Source organism: Doryrhamphus excisus, linkage group LG13 (assembly GCF_037039965.1).
Source record: "Doryrhamphus excisus strain RoL-2023G ecotype Guam linkage group LG13, RoL_Dexc_Guam_v1.1, whole genome shotgun sequence".
Lineage (NCBI taxonomy): Eukaryota > Metazoa > Chordata > Actinopteri > Syngnathiformes > Syngnathidae > Doryrhamphus > Doryrhamphus excisus.
In genome coordinates this window covers 11,995,314-12,014,629 of record NC_136369.1, presented here as the reverse complement: position 1 = coordinate 12,014,629, position 19,316 = coordinate 11,995,314, and the positions used below count along the sequence as shown (strand labels likewise).

Here is a 19,316-nt window from a genome sequence, read left to right as displayed (position 1 = left end):
GCAAATATATGAAGTGGCCAGTCTGAGCATATTGCATGACTAAAACATTGTGTTATTAAGTTGAAGGTACCCCATAATAGTTAGCAAGCAACAGTAAGTGACCACTTTGTTTTTATGTCATTGGTAGGGTAGGGGGAGGGTGCAAAGAAGAGTCTGTCTTTCAGGCTTGGGGGCGTGGATGAAGGGGGTGGGGGAGCAGGTGCTTATGCCCCTACCCTCCACTCCCCTCCTCCGGCGTGTCTGTCTGTCCTGCCCCCGTCGAAGAGGAAGCCCCACCTCCCTGCTCTCTTGCTCTCTGCAGCCGGCAAACCTTCCTCTCTCGTCTGTACTGCCGGAGCTTCCTGCGTGACAACAAAAGTCTCGACGGGGAGAGATGGATCCGTGCTTAAACCGCCTATGACGCCAGGACGTTACTCGTTATTCAGTCAAGCCTGGAATTAGCCCATTCTTGATGTTTGCGGTGAGTGTGGCGTTTAGAACATTTAGGACTGAAGAAGCGAGCATATGGCGAGGTTTGTGCAGGAAGTCGTAACTATATCGACGAAAATAGTCTGTCTTGCCGGTGTTGTACGTGTGCGAGTTAGTAGCGATACAAGTGTTTAGCACTTATTCAATGTATGTCTTGTTAGAATTTGCCATACAATTATCTGTTAAAAGCAGATTAGCCTGAAGGTTTGACCCCCCCTCTCTAATCACCTCCCCACTCAAATTAACTTCTAGTTGATGTGATTATCATGCAAAACACAGCACAAAGCCTTTGTTTAAACTCTCTTTACTCTGTTATTCAAATCAAATAAAGTGTGTTGTAGCTAGTGGGGCTCGTTTGAAGCTAATTTTCTCCTGTGTACACTCGTCGAGAAACACATGTTCTTGACCATTTGGTGCCCTCCAGGATGTGACCCTCAGTGTCTATGTGTGCGTGTGCGCGTGTGCGTGTGCGCGGCAGGTGGACAGTGTTGAACCCTTCCCAAGCGCGCGCCTTCACAGCACTCGAAGCGCGGGCACGTACAACAGCTGCTTTTGTAGCTGCGCATGCGCACACCCCACTCGCCGCACACCTGTGATTGCTACTGAAGCAACAGGCACCGACACTAAGACCTATGATTGGTTGGTTTGATTATTGGTGAGACATGCTATAGCCCACCTTCGAACACCTTCTCCTCTGATTTAAAGGCACAGGAGCATACTGCATCTCTTTCTTAATTTGTTCGCGAGGAAGGAAACTAAAAAGCTAAATAGTCAACAAGTGACATGGTTGCTCAGAGTGTTGACTCACCACCACTAGCATTTTGGCGGAGAATTGCAGGGAAAGCGCTCGGCTGCAGCGGAGGGGACTACACAGAACCCTGAATGCTGGGGCTGTTGGACAAGGGTACATTTCGCCATCCCTCTTCACATTGAACATTCATGCTTTCATCTGTTTGTGGATTATTTCCAATCTTATTTCAAGTTAGTTGGGGAAGATGTTGGCTGTATATTTATCCACAGGTAGAGTATATTATTTGTTCGAGGAGCGGTGGCATTCATTAAATGACACATCTTTGTGGCAGACATGAGTGTAGAGTAGGCGCAGGTGAGTAAGCATGCCGTGGGTTTTGGCTTCTGGATTATTTTTAGTATTCCTAATCATTTCGATGATGAAATTATTATTGGTTGCCATTAAAAAGTTGCAAAGGGTAATCACATTAGTCATTCTCTAACTCAGCGATGTGAGTGTGTGCATGTACATGCAATCGTGCCATACACTGGCCCACCTTTTTCAGTGGTACCAAAGGAGTGAAGTGTACTGAATGTGCTTGACTTTCGGTGCAAAGTGAGCCCAAATGTGATGCGATAGGCCTAGTACTAGTACGCCCTTAGTAATTGTTTGTGTTTGTGTGCTGTATTTGACATACATACAGTATGTGTGTGCTGTCCTTGTTGGAAAATTGTTTGATTTATTACTCCAGGAGTCCTTGTTTTTATGTGTTTATTTGCTTCTTGGATTACACTAAAACTACTTGGTTGACATAAAAGTGTTGGAGGTCTGCACTTCAGTGCCATTCAAGTTATACTTTCAGCAATTACTCACAAGCTCTCTGCCTCACATTAAGATATAACGGCATGGATAGACTTGACAATGAGAGAAAGAAATTCTCATCTTTTTCTCAGAAGAAGCCTGTTGGATTTCTGTTCCCTTGTAAGGGACGAACATACGATATGTCTAATAGTTGAGCATCTGATGAGCGTGTAAGATGATGTATGCAAAGCTGGTTCATTCCAAGCGTTTCCCCTCCACCACAAGTCCTTCAACCTTTTACTCAGTGAACTTAACAGGTTGGCATGTTGTCAGGGGCCTTTTGTAATGTGTGTGGTGTTGGGCCCGCCTGCAGTGTGGTGAGTGTCTGGGAGGGGGGGGCTTGACGGCAGCTGTGTTCAGGAAAGTGTTGGTGACAGTTTGTCTGTGGCATCAGCACCTGGCGCTGTTTGGAGAGTGATTAGCACCGTCCCAAGCAGCTCCCTTTACTGTTTACACAAGGAGCGAAGAGTTAAAGGTGACTCTCTTTGCATTTCCTGATCAACAAATTCATTGATGCCTTTGAATACTACTGACTGTAGCGAGAGAGAAGGTATTTTGCATGGCTTTGCATAGTTCCTCAGTAGAGAGGATGGGGATATCTTTCACTTGGCAAGCCTTGGTTTTGACTAGCTTTACAAAACAATGTCCTGAGATGGTATGAAAATGGCAGTGCACGCAAACCGCTCTCTTTGTGTGTCAGGGCAGGGTGGCTATGTGGTCTGCCTGTGTGATGGAAGAGAAACCACTGTTGGATGTCTGGGAAATGAAGGTTTGGCTTGGCCAATACGCACACTTTCCCCCCTCTTCTGTCACCACATCTGCCAATCTATCAAGAGCTCAGTCTGGGTTTTCTGACATTTTGGGTTCTGTTTGATGACTTCACCCATTGGAGACAAGGGATGTTTAAGAAAACAGTAGTAAAGGGACGCTGGACCGTTTAAGGCAGCTGAACAAAGAAGTCATAAAGCACTTGCCTGGAAAAATGAGCGAGATTGTGTAGTGACAGACAGACAGGACGGCCGGGTAGGGACAACCCAATCAAATAGCACACCAGGAAGTTGTCAAGTACAGCACGGCAAACCAGACACATCCTGCGGTTATTTCTTGTTATTCAGTGCGCATTGTTTTTGATTCTATAGTTCCAAGCTATTCACCAATTGCTATGTGCTCACAAACGTGCATGGTGGTATGTCCATGTGTCACCCGGGCATGAGCAGTGCGTGGTTGAAACACTTGTTTCTTGTGTTGAATTATGAAAATGTTTTTGGAAATTAATTTGATATGTGTCCACATCATTAAATACACCTGCACAGATACACAAGGGATAAATTAAAAGAGCTGTATCAAAATATTTATAGAAAAAACCTTTGACAGACTGTCATTAGTTAAATAACATTTTATTATGAAGACACAATATGTCGCAAAGGGAAGAACTAATAGGCTGCATTTCCTCACAGTTTAAACAGTTTAAACCGTCCAAACCAGTTTGACTCACTGTCACCATATCACGTTAGAGAGCAGAGTCAGTTGTGTGGGACAATGGTTGTCGTTGGCTTGAGTAATTCTTGCCCCACTCACCACTCCAAACCTTGCTGTAGATATCTGTGGATCGTGTGTGTTCGTTTGTGTTTGCCACCATTTGCTGCTGCCGTTGTCGTACCACTGAGGCTGATAAGCAGAGGCTAAATAAACACAACGCAGGCAATATGAGCATGCTAGATAAGGGACTTATACACACACTCAGCAGTGACCATACTTGACTAGTGTCTCACCTCTTTCATTCAGCATTATTAATATGAGTATACGCAATACATAATGCATGCTCCACCTGTGTGTGATTGTGTCTATCAGTTTTATGATTGTCCTTCCTCCAGTGACATAGGCTAACCAAGCATTGTGCTACAGGGAACTCTTTAACAACAGTCTTTTCCGACTTCTATTTCACCATCTTGTCTCCTTTCCTTCTATCTGTGTCTGACTGCCACACACACATACACGTCACTACCATTCATTTGTGACATCAGCTGACTGTCATACTGCGTATTTTGCTCAGCTCATGGACAGAGCTCACCGTCTTCAACCTGATCTTTGTTGATTACTTTGCGTTATGTGGCTGCTGTTTGTAGAGATGCTCTTTTATATCTAAGATCAATTCATTTTTGCACATTCATGTCATATTGCTGAATAGAAATAACTGAATGGCTTCTGAATGTAACTAAGTAAGGAAACCTTCATGAATAAATCCCCATTGCGCTTTTATTGGCTTCATTTTGCCTGTACTCCGGTAAAAAGCATTGTAACCATAGAAAATAATGCTGGCCATATTTCCTCAAATAGTGGGCCCTGGCCATTAATTGTTGGGGACCACATGTGTATTCGAGGTAAGGCATACAATACAGGATTACTGATTATTTGTTCAAGTAGATGATAAACCTGGAGATTAAGGCACATCGTTTATTAGAGTGGATGGCGCTGTTTGAGATAACAATATTTACATTTTGATTATTATCTTTTTCAATTAAATGGGATTTCAAAAAAAAAAGAGGTTGCATGGTGCCCTAATGATTATTATGCTGCTTGCATGGGCAGGACATCGAGGAATCTCCTTTTGGGCATCTCTGTTTGCAGTTTTCATCTTCTCCCTTTGCGTGGGTGAGTAGTAGTTAGTAGTTAGTGACCAGAAGGGAGCTTTGATGACAGGCCAACATACAGTAATATCAGGTCCTTAGTGACACTGGTTGTCTGTGTCTACATATGCCTAGTGGACTGGGATAGGCTATAGCTTCATCTAACCCTCAACTGAATAAGTGTTGTAGACTTTAATCTCCAGAGGTGTGGAGGGAGAAAATGGAAAACAGAATGTTTAATCTATATAGTACCAACCATCACATGCAGCCTGTGTGTGTTCTTTGGAATCTTGGCAACAGTGCACAGTTACAAGCCATGATAAGGTCAATGGCAGCGCCTCTGTTCTACATGTTTACTTCCATTTGGGCGTCTGAATTCACAAACGCAGCATCTGTCATGTCTTGCCGCTCTGCCACCTTCCCCCGTGTCACAGCAGCAGGTGCTTAAACGACAAGGTCAGCAGGACCTGGTGGTGACGTAGATGACGATGATGATGATGTTGATTGCAAGGACGGGTGAGTCAAGAGTGGGCTCTCCTCTCAGTCGAACAGCTGGGCTGGTGCTGAAGCTGGCCCTGTCATTATAGGAGCAGTGGGGGCAGCATCCCCCTCAGCAAGAGGCTGCTGAGAGTGTGCAGCCATACAGACAACAGCTTGACTCTCGGGGCATAGACCATGAGCGCCAGAGAAGACAGAAGGCACTAATGTGTGCATGCTTTTTGCGTGTCTGAGTGTGTGTTTGCATATGTGTGCTTGCACCCTAAGCAGCATTGTGAAGCGTAACCAGACTGTGCTGTCACGCGCCCACGCTGGTGCCTCTAAGAACACAGCCACACTCCCCAAATGACATACACACACACAACACACAGCAACCTCCACCACAGTCAGCATGTAATTAACAGACAGAGGAAATGGTGCTGTCGGCGTGGGTGAGTCGGATGCGGGGAGGGGATAGAAAATCATCTGAGCTCGTGCCTACCCTCAAGACACACTGCCTCTCTGTGTCTCCGAATAAAAGGAGGGGAAGGTGACTAGAGGGAAAAGATGCAGTCTGGTCTTTTGAAATTTGTGTTTTTGTTGCAAGCTGCTGGCAGGCAGGTTGAGGTGGTGGTGGTGTGCAGGGAAACTAGAGGAGAGCAGAAGTAGGAGGTGAGAGATGAATAATGAGGTGCACACATAAATCCTTTTTTATTTCTTTGCGCTTGTGTGTGTGTGTGTGTGTGTTTGTACTCAAGACAGTGAGAGCAAGTGAGGTCAGAGAGAGATGTACTGTGCTGTAGCTGCATAATGGAGGCCTGCTGTATAATGACAGCTCTCACACAGGCATTACTCCCTGGCTCTCTTCCTGATTCCTCACTCCTCACTCCCTTGTTTCTCACCCTCACTTCTTTGGCTTCTGCCTTTCTGATTCTCCAGCTCGGCAGTCATAGAGCTGCCTTTTGTAAGATATGCTTGATATGATGGCTTGGCCTTTGCTACGAGGTCCAAGAGGTGTCATACATGCACTCAGGCATGCGCTTGCAGGTGTCTGTGCATGTGCAAACACACAAACAGACACATCCGTTCTTTCGTGCCTGAGGGTAGATTGTCTTGACATCTCATCTTTGAAGTCAAACAAACCTAGAACCACTAGAGCAGGTTTTTCCTGCTGTGCTTCAGAAAAGTGTGTGTGTGGGGGTGGGTGATGACATACATTGGTGTATACTTATGTCAAACCTTCACCATCAGTGCCTCACCTACCTTAACCTTTTTGAAGAATGCCTGTTGACCTAAATTGACAATGTGACCCCGGTGCTTTTTTGTACCCTAGCATTTGTGTGTTTACGTAAAGTTAGGTCCAGAAGTATGACAATTATACACCTTTTTATTATTTTGTGAGTTCATTGCAGCATCACTACTACTGTATTTCTACATCTGTCTGTCTATAGTAAGATATGTTCTTACATGGCCTCCTCCCACGCTTACACCCCCTTGTCAGCACATCTTTAGCTAGCTAACAAGGCTGTCAGCCATAGCGGATGACACATTCTCATCACGCTAACACTAAAATCCCTCCTGTGCAAGTGGCTGAGCTACTTAACCCTGACTAATTTCACCATGACAGGAAGTTGAACCTGCCCTCAAACTGAATTCTTGAGTCTTCTCTCACTGTGGTTTGGACACCGTCTATTTTCGGAGTAATCAGATTCTATGATCTGAGCTATTTTTCTACTTGTCTGCTTACTGGTCACACAATAATGAAAGTCAAATGCAGCTATACAACTGTTGTTCCTGTTAGCATTCAACACATATACGTTAGGATTATCCACTGACAAAGAAGAGTTTTCCTGCATAGAACATTTGTTAATAAAGTCAAACCCTTCAAACAGGTTTATGGGACAACCAGTACAGTACACATTGTGTATTTGCTCCATTAGCACAGTGGAAAATGTCAACAAACATTGTTAACTGTACGAGAATTTGGAACTCGATTTTAAAAAGTGTATAATCACCTCCCTTGCCAAATATTTCACGTCAATGAATTGCAGCCACACTTGTTTAGCCAGTGGCTCCTAAAACTTAAGTGTGGCAAGCCAAGCTAGTTAAAAATGCATCTGCTTCCCTTTGGAGTGAATGATATTTCCACAGTTGTGGGCCAATCCTCTTCCAGCTTTGCTCCGTTGAACCTGGCGTATTAGTAGACGTGTTGGTAGCTAGATCAGTTGGATGGGACGCCACTGCTAGTTTTAACGAGCTGATAGGCAAATCCCTTCCTGGTTAAAGATTAACCACTTGCCAAAGCTGCCACTGTATTATCTACCCACTGGCCGGGGCACACAGGAGCCAAGAGGATTTATTTGATGTAGCTGTGTGTGTGTGCATGTGTTTTTGTGAGACAGTCACAGAGAGAACAAGTAATTTACATTCCAACTAGTAAAATGGTGGACCTGTGTGTTTATTTGACTACGGGAGTTAGTGATCGGCTTTACTCCCAGTGTGGTGTTAAAACTGCATGTTTACTGTATGCCATTTAGCAGTTAATCTGCTCAAGCCGCGCGCGCGCGCGCGCGTGTGTGTGTGTGTGTTTGTGTGCGTGTATGTGTGTGTGTTTATGGGCGGGATAATGTTTGTAAGTGTGTGGGTTGTTGTAATCTACATTCCATTCTTTAGGCCTTTTGTTTTGTTTTCCCTCAGGGTGTAACGGAATGAAAGGGTTAAGAGCTCGAGGAAGCACAGTCAGTAATATATTCTTTTAAAATTCAGGTTGTCAGTGCAACTGTTGAACTTGTGCATGATTTCCAAAATTCAAAACATGTATTCACATCACTTAAGACTTTGATGCACTTTTAAGATTCTCAGTTAAATCACTTACCTCAAGTCTCACTGCAACTGGATTTAAAGGGTCGGGAAGAGCACCTTATGTGTGCATTAACCAATTAACTGGGAGATGACACCATCTGCTGGATATTTGAAGTACCTACAGTCACCTAGCCTTGGAGGATTAACCAAGTGTGTTTGTATGTGAGGGATGCAGGAGGCAGCCTGAGTTGTGTGGACTGTTCTCACTGATTAAAGCCTGGGCTTGCTTGCCTTGTGAATGTTTGCTTGACTTCTTATTGCGCATGTTGTGAGCCTCAGTGACATATTAGTGTTACACCATATAATTATATAGATGGAAACATGTCAACTGTGGGACAGAAAACATTAGTTCCACACAGTTGTATAGAATGTTCCTCAATATCTATAATGAAGATTTGTGTCCAACTAGGTGTTCTAATTTAAATTCTATATGTAATAATTGATTCCTTAAATTGTGTTTCTTTATGCTTTTGTCATCAAAGTGTCACATTTAAAGCTATTTTCCTTATTATGAAGAAGTAACAGTACATAACTGATTAATTTGGGTCCTGGTGGTTGCCTGATGATAAGAGCAGGCTGGGCTGTGTGATGATGGGGAGATAGAGCCAGAGCATGTTGTGAAGAACAGAATTGTGCTTTGTCTAGGGATGACCTTTGCCTCTGTTCTCGCCACCGTATAGCTCCGTCCCAAGGTAATACCTCTCTGCTGTCATCTCTGTAGCCTGCCTGCTCTCTCCTTCTGCTGAGAAAAGAGGTGTACAGTAACAGAAGGAAGTACAGCATACACAAAAAGGACACATTCACACCTCTGCAGGGAGCAACACTTGTGCTCCTTCCTGTATTGTCCACCACTATCACCCTGTTTACTATTGGTCTAGCATACATGCACCATCTTGCTTTTGGTGCAGAGAGAAATCACTATGGAGTCAGTGTTTCCATTCTTCTGAATGCCAAAATAGTCATGACACGCCAGTCATGCCCATGAAGCTAACTGATCTTAGCTCATTGTGGGCAATGCTCCTATAATCTACAATGCTTGAGGGCTCGACACAGGCCTCAACTTGTCTTTCTTTCTCAAGAAGGGAATTTACCAACCCTTAGTGCTCTCAATTGCATCAATACATGCACATGCATACAGCCTGTGCTCACCCGCCAGAGGGGTCAGACGTGGCGAAGGGCTGAGCATCTTCCTCTGCTTTCGCTCACTTACACCTTCCCCCAATCCGCCTTGGTAGGGCATGCATGCCTGTGTGTGTTATCTACAAATGGCCAAGGAATTATAGGTTGAGAGGGGTGGAGGAGGAGGAGGGAGAGTAAGAATAAGGGAGGGAGGTTTATGTGTGGGTGGGGAGGTGGCGGGGAGGGGGGGGGGGTTGAGGTCATGTGACATCACAGCAGCTGCTAGGCTAAGAATTTCTGTTTTCTCACTCAGAGGGAGAGAGCGAGAGCACGGAGGGGAGAGATAGGCAGCGCGTGTGGTGTGTTGCTTTGTTAGATAAGCTCCAAACGGTCTTTGTGAGAGGCAGCGCCACAGACAGGAAAAGGCAGGCGGGGAGGCAAAGCTGGCGGACGAGGCTGGGCAAAAGCAGATAGATAGACACGAGGGAGGAAGAGGCTGAGCAGGAAGATGGTGTACGTCCTGTCAGTGGCCGCCGGTGTGCACTGGTGTGGGCTGAACATGCAGCAGACATGGGGGATCCAGGCGCTTCCACTCCTTTATGCAGTAAGGAGCTACAGCCATGCTATCTGTTTGTCTCTTGGGAGGGAAGAATGGTGGTAGGGGGTTGGCGGTGGGGGGGGGGGGCATGAACTGAGGCCAGACCTCCGGATGTGTGGCTCTGTGTGTTTTGTCAAGCTTTACGCTTGTCTTGTTCCACTGTGTAGATTCATGTGTGCGTTGGACCTATAGCCTTTTTTTACACATTTACACTCCTTGCTTACTTTTGCAGTCTTTTTTCACCACAAAGAGGGTTATCTAAGTTGCATTACTGGACAGGGCAGTGTTTGTGCATGTGCGTGTGTGTGTTTGCCATTCTCCCAATGGTGCAGTGTGTATTGTTCAGTCAGTAGTCATTGTTGACTCCATTATTAATTGTGCGCCGGGTTCACATGGAGTGCACCGGGTAACTGGGGGGTTAAAAGCAGGACTATATGGGAATGTTATTCTCTCTGTCATGTCTGACTTGCTGCTGTGTGTGTCAAACAAACACGCAGGGTTGTGTGTAACTCTGTTCCACAGTCTTTTTATAACACCCCCCCAGCCTCCAGGGTAAACTCACATGTAAACCTCATTTATACAATTGTGGTATTGATATATCGTTTTAGAAAAAAAGTAAATGGACCATTTTTATGCACTATACACTATAAGGCTGTCCTCTTGGCTGCCCTTCAAGTGTTTGTGTGTGTCTGCTGTGCTGGAGCATGTAAGGCTACCACACGCCCTTCTGGCATTTAGGGATTCCACTGACTGAGGGGCTGTCAACATAGTGTCACCTTTCAACACATACACGCGCACACACACACGGGAAGGAAAGGAAAGGAAACCACCTTCCGCCCTTTCTTCCCCTCCAACTGTCTTACGCTAACAATCAGCCTTTTCCATGAGTGCTGATAACACGCACAGTTTACACACAAGGTACAATCACCAAGATCGTGTCAGAGCATGTGCCGTTCCTGTGTAGTGCATAGTCTCACCTTTAACCTCAAGCAGACACACAGCCAGACTTTTAGTTCTTGGCTAAGGAAGGATGACCTGCCCTCGTAACCTTCCACCTCTGACCCAAAACTATACAATGAAAGCCCCTTGCCCCCTCACACCACCAATCCCCATTTGCTCCAGCTGTCACAGAAACTCAGCAGCACACTGTCACTGTGCATGGGAGCTGCTTTGCATGTGTCCTTTTTTGCATCCATTTTGTCTCTTGTTCATTTGCATCGTCCTCATTCAAGTAGAGTATTCTCTTTACTAATGTCTGGAGACATTTTTGACAGCTCGCTCATTTAAACGAGTATTGAAATGCTCCTCCTGTCTCTTCTGTCCACCTTTTAGGCATGAGCCATGAGCCAAAGTCACCATCCTTAGGAATGATCTCCACGGCAACCCGTACAACGGCGACTGTCAGCCCCCTCACCCCGTCGCCTCTTAACGGCTCCATCGTAGCCAATGGAAGCCCGGCCTCACAGTCAGCTCACTCTGGATTCGCCGCAGCCCTCAGAAAACTGGCAAAACAGGCAGAAGAACCACGAGGTAACATTGTGATGGTAGCGTAAAATCAGTCTCCAAAGCCTCCTTCTGTTGTGTTTATGCCACCGATTTATTTCTACGTATTTGTGCATGTCTTGTCATGGTTGCTAATAGTGGCGGATTCAAGTGGAATTATGTCGTTTTACTGGGACACTTAATGTGGTCTTTATGTATGTCAAGTACATGGTTTTTGCATGAACCCCATCATACAGTTTTCCAAATGATTCTACATAAAATACAATATACAAAAAATATTAATGAAGTTTATCGAGGTGTATGTAATGTATATTTGTGTTCTCATATGTACTGTAAATCTAGACTCAGCCAGCTCTGGTGTCCACTCTCACTCTTAAATCACATCTCCCCTCTGCAGGTCACATAGCACCCCTGCATGTAATTTATTACATGCAGCTAGAGAGAAGACTCGGCTCTCATCACCTCTGTCTCGATCCTTCTCTTCTTCATCTCACTTTGTATCCTCAACCCTGCATGCATGCTTGATTACTTTCCACTCCAAGATCAAAATCCCCCTCCCAGAAGCTGTTCCTGTCACCTGTTTTCTTTTTAACTCTTTTTTTTTTTTTTGTCTTGGGCACGTTTTTTTATATAATACTTTTTCTTCTTCCTTTCTGGCATGGTTGCTTGGGTTTTAATGTTTTTTCCATAATGTTGCAAGAGGAGAATATGTAAATTCAAGTCAAAGTTTTGTTATTCATTGTGTACCATTAGGCGCCAGATCATGGCTGATGAAGCCCTTTTTTCATAAAAAGCGCAAAACTTTATATTTATATGCTAATTATACGGCCTGGCTGGTCTCGGATGTAGTCTGTATATGAGTCAGTCGTTGGGGCACAAGGGCAAGAGACACCATTTGTGTTTGGAGCCATGACCCTGGGGTGGAAAGAGGCATGTCACCCCCGGAGCTGCAGCCATGTCTCTGTCTGCTGAGCCTATATTTATAGGCCACACACCACAACACCTCCACACATGCAGACAGTTGTCTTTGCAAACTCCTAAGCAAGCAAGACGCTGCCTGCTGCTGCCGTCTTTTCATGGGCTGCCTTGACTCAATCTCGTGGTTAGGTGAGTTGTGCAGCATGCTGTCTATGGGATAGCATGACTCACTGTCCCATGGCCTGGAGGAATTAGCTTGGTGTGAGTGCTGCTATCACCACCTCCAGCTGCTGAACTGATTTGAGTCCCAGAGCACCGTTGCTGTTCACGCGTACGTGCACGCAGAGACACATGCATTGTCAGATGTCTGTGGCAAGTATAATGAATAGTTCTGTGTACTGAGTGCTGCCCTGAAGAGGGAGGTGATGGATAATGAGTATCAGAGCGGCACAAAACACTGACACACACACACACACAAATGATTGCTGATAACACGCTGCCTCAAAAAACATGGCACGCTGATATGTGATTAATTAGGCAGATCTGGGTTTAATCCTCACAGTTGTTTCCTCTCACACGCTTATAGACGCACCAGCAGAATGTCATAACTGGTTTCATACCAACTGTTGTACCCTGCCTGGAAATGGAGTGAACACACAGAGAGAGAACCAAAGGTGCACAAGATTGGCAAGAAAAACAAAGATGATGATGAAGTCATTAGCAGATTTGTAAAAACCTGGTGTCTATCAGATTTTGTGTGCATGCGCACATTTGTGCGTGTGTGTCCGGAGGCTCTTTTTGTTTCTTGGAACCCAGAGCATGCTGGGACAGCGAGGCAGTGTGTCTGTGACCTCTCCATCTGGAGCCTGCCTGGAGCTTGCACAGCCTGGCTGCGCTGTGCATTTATCTTCAAGGCAAAATCCTTCAGGCTGTGACTGTTACTGACACACTCACAAACAAGCTCATTTGACAACACACAGGACACAACACCCCATCCTCAAGCCCGCACCCCAAAACCTCACTTACCATGCTGCATTAAAGTGCAATGTGCAATTTGTACAGTCAGCATAAGACACACAAGCTTCCTTTCTGTTCCCTTTCTTTTCATCCGCCATCTTCTTTTCCCTCTCTGGCACCACTACACACTTAATAATGTGTCCCCCTATCTTCCGGCACACCCCCCACTACACACATACACACACATAGACAGTGATGCAGATTTACAGGCTTTGTGTGCCGTCAGCGTGTGACCAAGACCACAGGAGCAGGTGTATGCTACGTTTGTTTGTGTCCGTCAGGATGTGTGCAGAGGTACATGTGTTGTGCAGTGGCATATGGATGTAGGACTGGCTGGGTGCTTTTATGCACCCCAGGTGTGAAATGGATGGTTTAATTAAGTGCTGATGTTCATGTAATGCATGCTGGGATGGAGAGGTGGTGAGGGTTTCTTGATGGGGTGGATTAGGCAGTTTGCCAGTAGTGGAAGAGCTCGGTAGGGGCAAGTTGGCAACACCAAATAATTTAAGGAATTGTGTAAAGGTTAGCGATCCAGCTGAATCATAATTAAACTTACTGCACTGAAATAAACAACCTGCTGAGAAGCTTTGGTGACATGTTGGCTTTTTTTGGTTGAGGTCACGGTTGAAAGCAAAAGCTTCTGCAGGGACCACAGCCCCTTACAACAGCTTGGTTTGTTGTTTGTTAATGAGTACCGTGCTTTCAATGTGTGTGCATGTGTGGCTCAGCTTGTGCGGTCAAGTGCGGAGGCAGGCTGTGCTGTGCGAGTGGAGACTGGTAATAGAGAAGGCGATCCAGAAAGAAGAATCACATAAATCAAACAGCATGAGATGCCATGCTCACGTTCTCTCCTCACTCCTTGAGACCCCCTTCTCTCTCTCACTGTCCTTCTAAATCCTTCCATCCCATCATTGAGAGTTTCATTCCATAATATTCATTTGCAATATGCAATATCTATCATCTATTTTATATCTAACTTTGAACTAGTTCAAAATTTAAATGGTGACCACTATATTCGTACTGAACTGAACTTTGAACTAGTTCATAGGAACTATGGACTTGCACAGCACTGACCAGCGGTCAAGGTTCAATCAAGGCATGTGATAGCTTTCCTCTGAATGTTCTTAACTCCTGTTTCATTGTATTGAACAGAACAGAAAACATATTGAAATACAGATTAAATAGCATCATATGCTTTGGAAGAAGTGATAGAATAGTATGGTCTTTGTTCTTTACACAAGTAAATCAGGTAGGGTGTTGAGAAGCAGTGTGTGGGTGTTTGGTGACAAGTGAGTTGGTAAAGGAATCACAGCAAGGTTTTGCGTGTTAATATTATTTGTCAGCTTGCTCCTTGATTTCCCTTTCCCACTCACCTGCTTGTCTTGCTGCTCACTTATTTATTTAGGCCCTGCTGCTTTTTCTCCAGTCTTGCCATAACATGGAAAAGGAGGAAAAAGCAGAGGAGATGGAACAAGGGGTTGGTGGGGGGATGGTGGGAGAAATAGAGTGGAGGTCTGTTGCTTAGCAGTACTGTATCAGTGTGATCACCCCTCCCTCATCTCATCTCTGCCTCTTCTTTCCTTCTAGCCTCATTTGTTCCCCCTCCCTTGTGCATGTATGCTGAGTGTGTATGTGTGTGGTGAGTGAATAGGCTGTGACACAAGAACTGTATTAAGCCTACCTTCGTTGTGCAGGCTGAGTGGGCAGCTATTGATTGGCCTAGTCTTGAAGGGGAAAGTAATGGCTCTCCGAGGTGAGGGGGGAGGATTAAGCCACTAATTGACTCTGTGTAGACAAGATATGCTTCCTCAACATCCTCACCCTACTCACCCATGTGCACCACTTGTCATCTACCTATTGTCTCACCTCACACCTCTTTTGCACTCTCCCTCGCAGTTGTTTTAATCCCAGTGACCTCCCATCTCATTTTTCATTTTCATGTCTCACCTCACGTGTCATCACCACTGTTGTCTTCTTGCCCCTCGTGGACCTCCACATCTCTTCTCACCACAGATTGTCAGATCTCTGGACAGTCGCCTGACTGCCATTATTGATTGCTTCCTTTTATTAAGTGGTATTAGTCAGAATGAGGTGGTTTAAAATTTGCCAATGCCCTGACCGCACCCACCGTGAGATGATGATGTCTGTTCAGTTGCCACGGTAACCGTTGCGAAGAAAAAATGGCGATATGGACAAGACTTGTGGTTTTTGTTCTGATGGCGTGATATAGGTGCGGAGGAAGTAGACATGAAACTGGCCTGTGGTTTCAGCTGCTTGTCTTTTGTGTGACTATTGCGAGCACATTCTGTCGATGCTCACACTACCTTTACAAGGATGCTCTTTTACACTCCTCTACTGATGTGTACGTCCCATTGAGACGATGCTGACACAGTTTGACAGCATATTGCTGTGATTTTGATGAGCTATGGCATGAGCTACGGAGACCTTCTGGTCAGGATTACAGACAATGTAAGTGGGCACCCTTGTTAGCAACCTGAGCTATCTGCATACAGTGAGGTAAATGTATGCGGTTGTGTAACTGAAACTACAGTGACGTGTGAATGTGAGCATATCATTTGGGAGCTTTGGGACTAAAGAGAGAGGAAGTGACAAGTGAGGAAAGCGAGGCATGTGACCAGACTGTGACCCTGTGCTAAAGGCTGTCTCTGGAGGGTTTTGTTAATGTGGCACAGCCTCTGTAGCGCAGCAGAGAAGCCCATTGGGGCAGCTTCTCATCACCTGCTGTGAGTGTTTGTGTGTGTGCTTGCAGAGGAATTGCTGATCAGTGTGTGGATGTGTATACATTCACCGTGAGTTTTTTTTACTCTCAAGCTGTGTTTCCGTGGTGTGATGAGACTCTGACTTTCACAGAGCTGCTCATCGTACTCACTGTCACTCCATAATAGCGGCCTAGGGCCATCCATCTGGCCTTTTGTGTGTGTGTGTTTGTGTTATTTGTTGCTATTGTAGTGCTACAATTCCCCTTTGGGTTTTTGTGAGCGATGGGCATATGAACAAATTGACTTGATCTACGAATCTGTAAAATTAATGGTCAACAAATTGTTGTTTTGTCATTGCAAGAAATACTTGAAAAATGTGTTGTACGAAGAAATTCCAACAATTCCCTCAACGTCTATGAGAATGATTAAATCTTTATGTCGATTAATCATTGACCAAACCTAGTTCCTAATTCATGTGCTGCAGGATCGTGCATGTTACCTTACTGATCAGTACTCCTTTTATTAGTTTTGTAAAGCACAGATGAACATCATCTTTGCTTTTTTTGTTTTTACACTTTGTATCGTACTAATTTCTCTTCTCTTGTTATTCCTCAGCTGCCTCCTCCATCAGCAGTGAATCTTCCCCAGTGTCATCGCCAGCAACCAATCACAGCTCTCCAGTCAGTACGCCCAAGAGGGGTCCTCTTGGTCCAGGGCCTGTTCTGGTTCCCCCAGCAGGCCACAGCGTGCCAAACACTCCACCCGTCGTCACCATTGCGCCAACCAAGACTAGCAACGGCCTCTGGAGGAGCGAGGGACGCCAGGTGAAAAAAACAAAACGAGCCCTTTTCTAATAGCTGTTCTATTTCTGTGCTTGTATACACCCTTTCTTCCCTTGTGTGGCATCTAAGCTGCAATGTTCATTCTTCAGCCTGCCAGTTAGCACAAGCGTGCACACAGACAGGCTCACAAGGGATTAATGGATTTTGTTGCTGACCTGTTACTCAGGAGTATGGCAGTACATATTTTGACATATGTACATGTTGCATAGCTCGGAGGGCAATGTATACTCGCGCAAGACTCAGCCCCCCCCCTTCCCTTTTTGGCTCCATGCCTTAAACAATGCCAGCTGCCACCGGGACATCGATGTGACAGTCTCAACGGCAGCTAACATCTGTGCCCCTCCAGCGCCTCCCCCCTTCTTAACCCTCTTGCCCTTGCAGCAGCCGCTCCCAAGTCCACAGCCTTTAGCCTCTTAACCCTCCTCCAACCACACATCTAATCCCACCTTCCTCACCCACGCAGTCAAGTGCATCCTCCACCTCATGAGTCCTGACACCCAGTTGCTGTTATGTAGTGGGGCATATGAAAGAAAGAGGGAGGGAGAGCTGCTTGCTTTGATAAGGAGTGGATTATGGATTATGGCCTTGCTTTAAGCCTTCTTATCTCAGCTCAGGGCTAATGGTGGAGGCCAAGTGCACGGTTATGGACAGCACTTGGCACCATGCGCAAACCCGCCCAGACACTTTGACGGCTTTGAAGTGGCAGGGAGAGAAGAGTTGGTAGTGTAGCAAAGGGGCCCTGAGGAGGTCATGTTGCTTGAAATATGCGGGTGCAGGCCATTGTCCTCTTGCCTAAACTCCCCCTCGGATGACCCTCACTCAGCTTAACCATGGATTTTAACAAAACAGCATTTGGAGAGTTCAAAGGTCAGCCAGAGACTGAAAGGGATAGAGTGACTATTGCTGCCCAAGGCTTGTCAGCATTTCAGCCATTCTTTGGTCAAAATCTAATTGAAAATACACATATCTTCTGTTTTCTTACTGTTTATTAGTTTAGGCGTTTAGTAGCCTGGGTTTGTATGATGTCTATGTGGTTTTAAGAGGTCAAGCTACAAATGAAAAGGTGTGTGGGCCTCCAGCAGCCTTTTGGAGCCAAAGAATAAAGAGGTTGATGGATGACAAGGGTTCAAAAGAGGGGTTGTGGAAAAAGGTTGGCAGTACAACACCAGAGGTGAAAAAGACGGCGTCACTGCCTGTTTATGATGCTTACACAGTGAGCTCAAGGCCATAGAGGTCATTGAATACCAAGAAAGCCTGTAGATAGCGGTCTCATTTTCTGCCCCCTTTACAGTGTCTCATAAAGCTTGTTTGTTGCTGGGTTAACATACAATATGAACCCCTCCCTTGTGTTCAGTGTCTCTCTGGCTGAGATGAGGCAGTCTTTCATACAGAGGGTAATGGCCAAAGCAGTGATGGCAGCAGGGTTTGGTGCGTTGGCATTTTGCTTTAATGACTGCAGGATTCTGCTCCCGCTGTGGCCCGTAATTGCTTTTTAATTGGCAATTTGGAGTCATAGCTCCATCTGAGAGGTGTAAACGAGCACTCTACAATGTGCAGGGTCTCCCAGCCTCACTGGAGGTTATGGGGCCTGACTCTCTTCAAGGAAGATGGCTGTAAATGGATGCAGTCTTCAATGCTGTGCACTTGTATTCGTGAGCAGTGGCGTGTGTATGGTAAGCTGCTAAAAGAGAGGGAAAAGGTCAAATTGTCTGTGTGGACCACCACTGCCAAGTGAATGAAGGGCATCTTTCTAATGAAGACTGCAGCCTTGTGGAGAGCATGGATTTTTTTTTTTTTTTTATGTCCGCTTATCTCTTTGCGTGTTTGTGCATAGTGTTTGCATGTACAAATATTACAGAGATAATGTTCATAGGGTTGGATCTTTTGTTGTTCAGCTGAACCATGATGAGGACTTGCAGTGCCACCAGTAAGGCAATTGCAAAATAGCAGGAGCACTACCATGCTTTGTCATGTTGGTTGCTTTGTTGCGTCCTCTTATGATGGGATTGCTGTGAAATTGGGTGGAAAGGAACAGTTGATTCTAGTGGTAATCAGCATCTGGGCATTGCACCAACCAACAGTTATTGAGTCGCAGCCATTATTATGAAAAGCATGGCCCTGTCACACACCAAGCTTGGTGTGAGATGCTGAATATTGAACACAGACTTAACCCAGTTTTCATTCAGTAGGACAAAAAATCTGATTTTACCATAGAATAGCATTTTACAAGACTGTGATTGTGTTTTTAAGCTATTGAAGCGCATAAAATGATTCTACATTGTAATAATTGAAATACATACTTTAAACAAACAAACAAACTTGGTGTTTTAAGCAACTGCCCTAAAGAAAGAATGACGAAATAGGTGTTTTGGTTGGAAGGAACACTCGCAGTTTATATATCGTTTTTAGAATCATATGACTGACTGCTTCCTTGTACTAATACACTTCTAGGAAACCATTAAGTATTTAATGTAAAGCAGAGGGCAATCAAATTAGCAAACAGTGGAAACAGACATCTCAGAAACCAAGTAATATGAGGGGATTCTTCTTCAGTCAGTGGTTGCAAAAACAGGA

The 19,316-nt window shown here is 45.2% G+C and overlaps 1 protein-coding gene across 3 annotated transcripts in view; it reads left to right on the top strand.

Annotated features, from left to right (window-relative positions):
- gse1b (Gse1 coiled-coil protein b) overlaps positions 1–19,316 on the top strand; it is a 137,109-nt gene that overhangs the window by 104,982 nt on the left and 12,811 nt on the right. For all 3 annotated transcript variants that reach the window (XM_058088499.2, XM_058088497.2, XM_058088498.2), the window contains exons 3-4: positions 11,075–11,272; positions 16,516–16,724. In XM_058088499.2, coding sequence (XP_057944482.2) covers positions 11,075–11,272; positions 16,516–16,724 — 407 coding nt within the window. The remainder of the gene's footprint in view (positions 1–11,074; positions 11,273–16,515; positions 16,725–19,316) is intronic.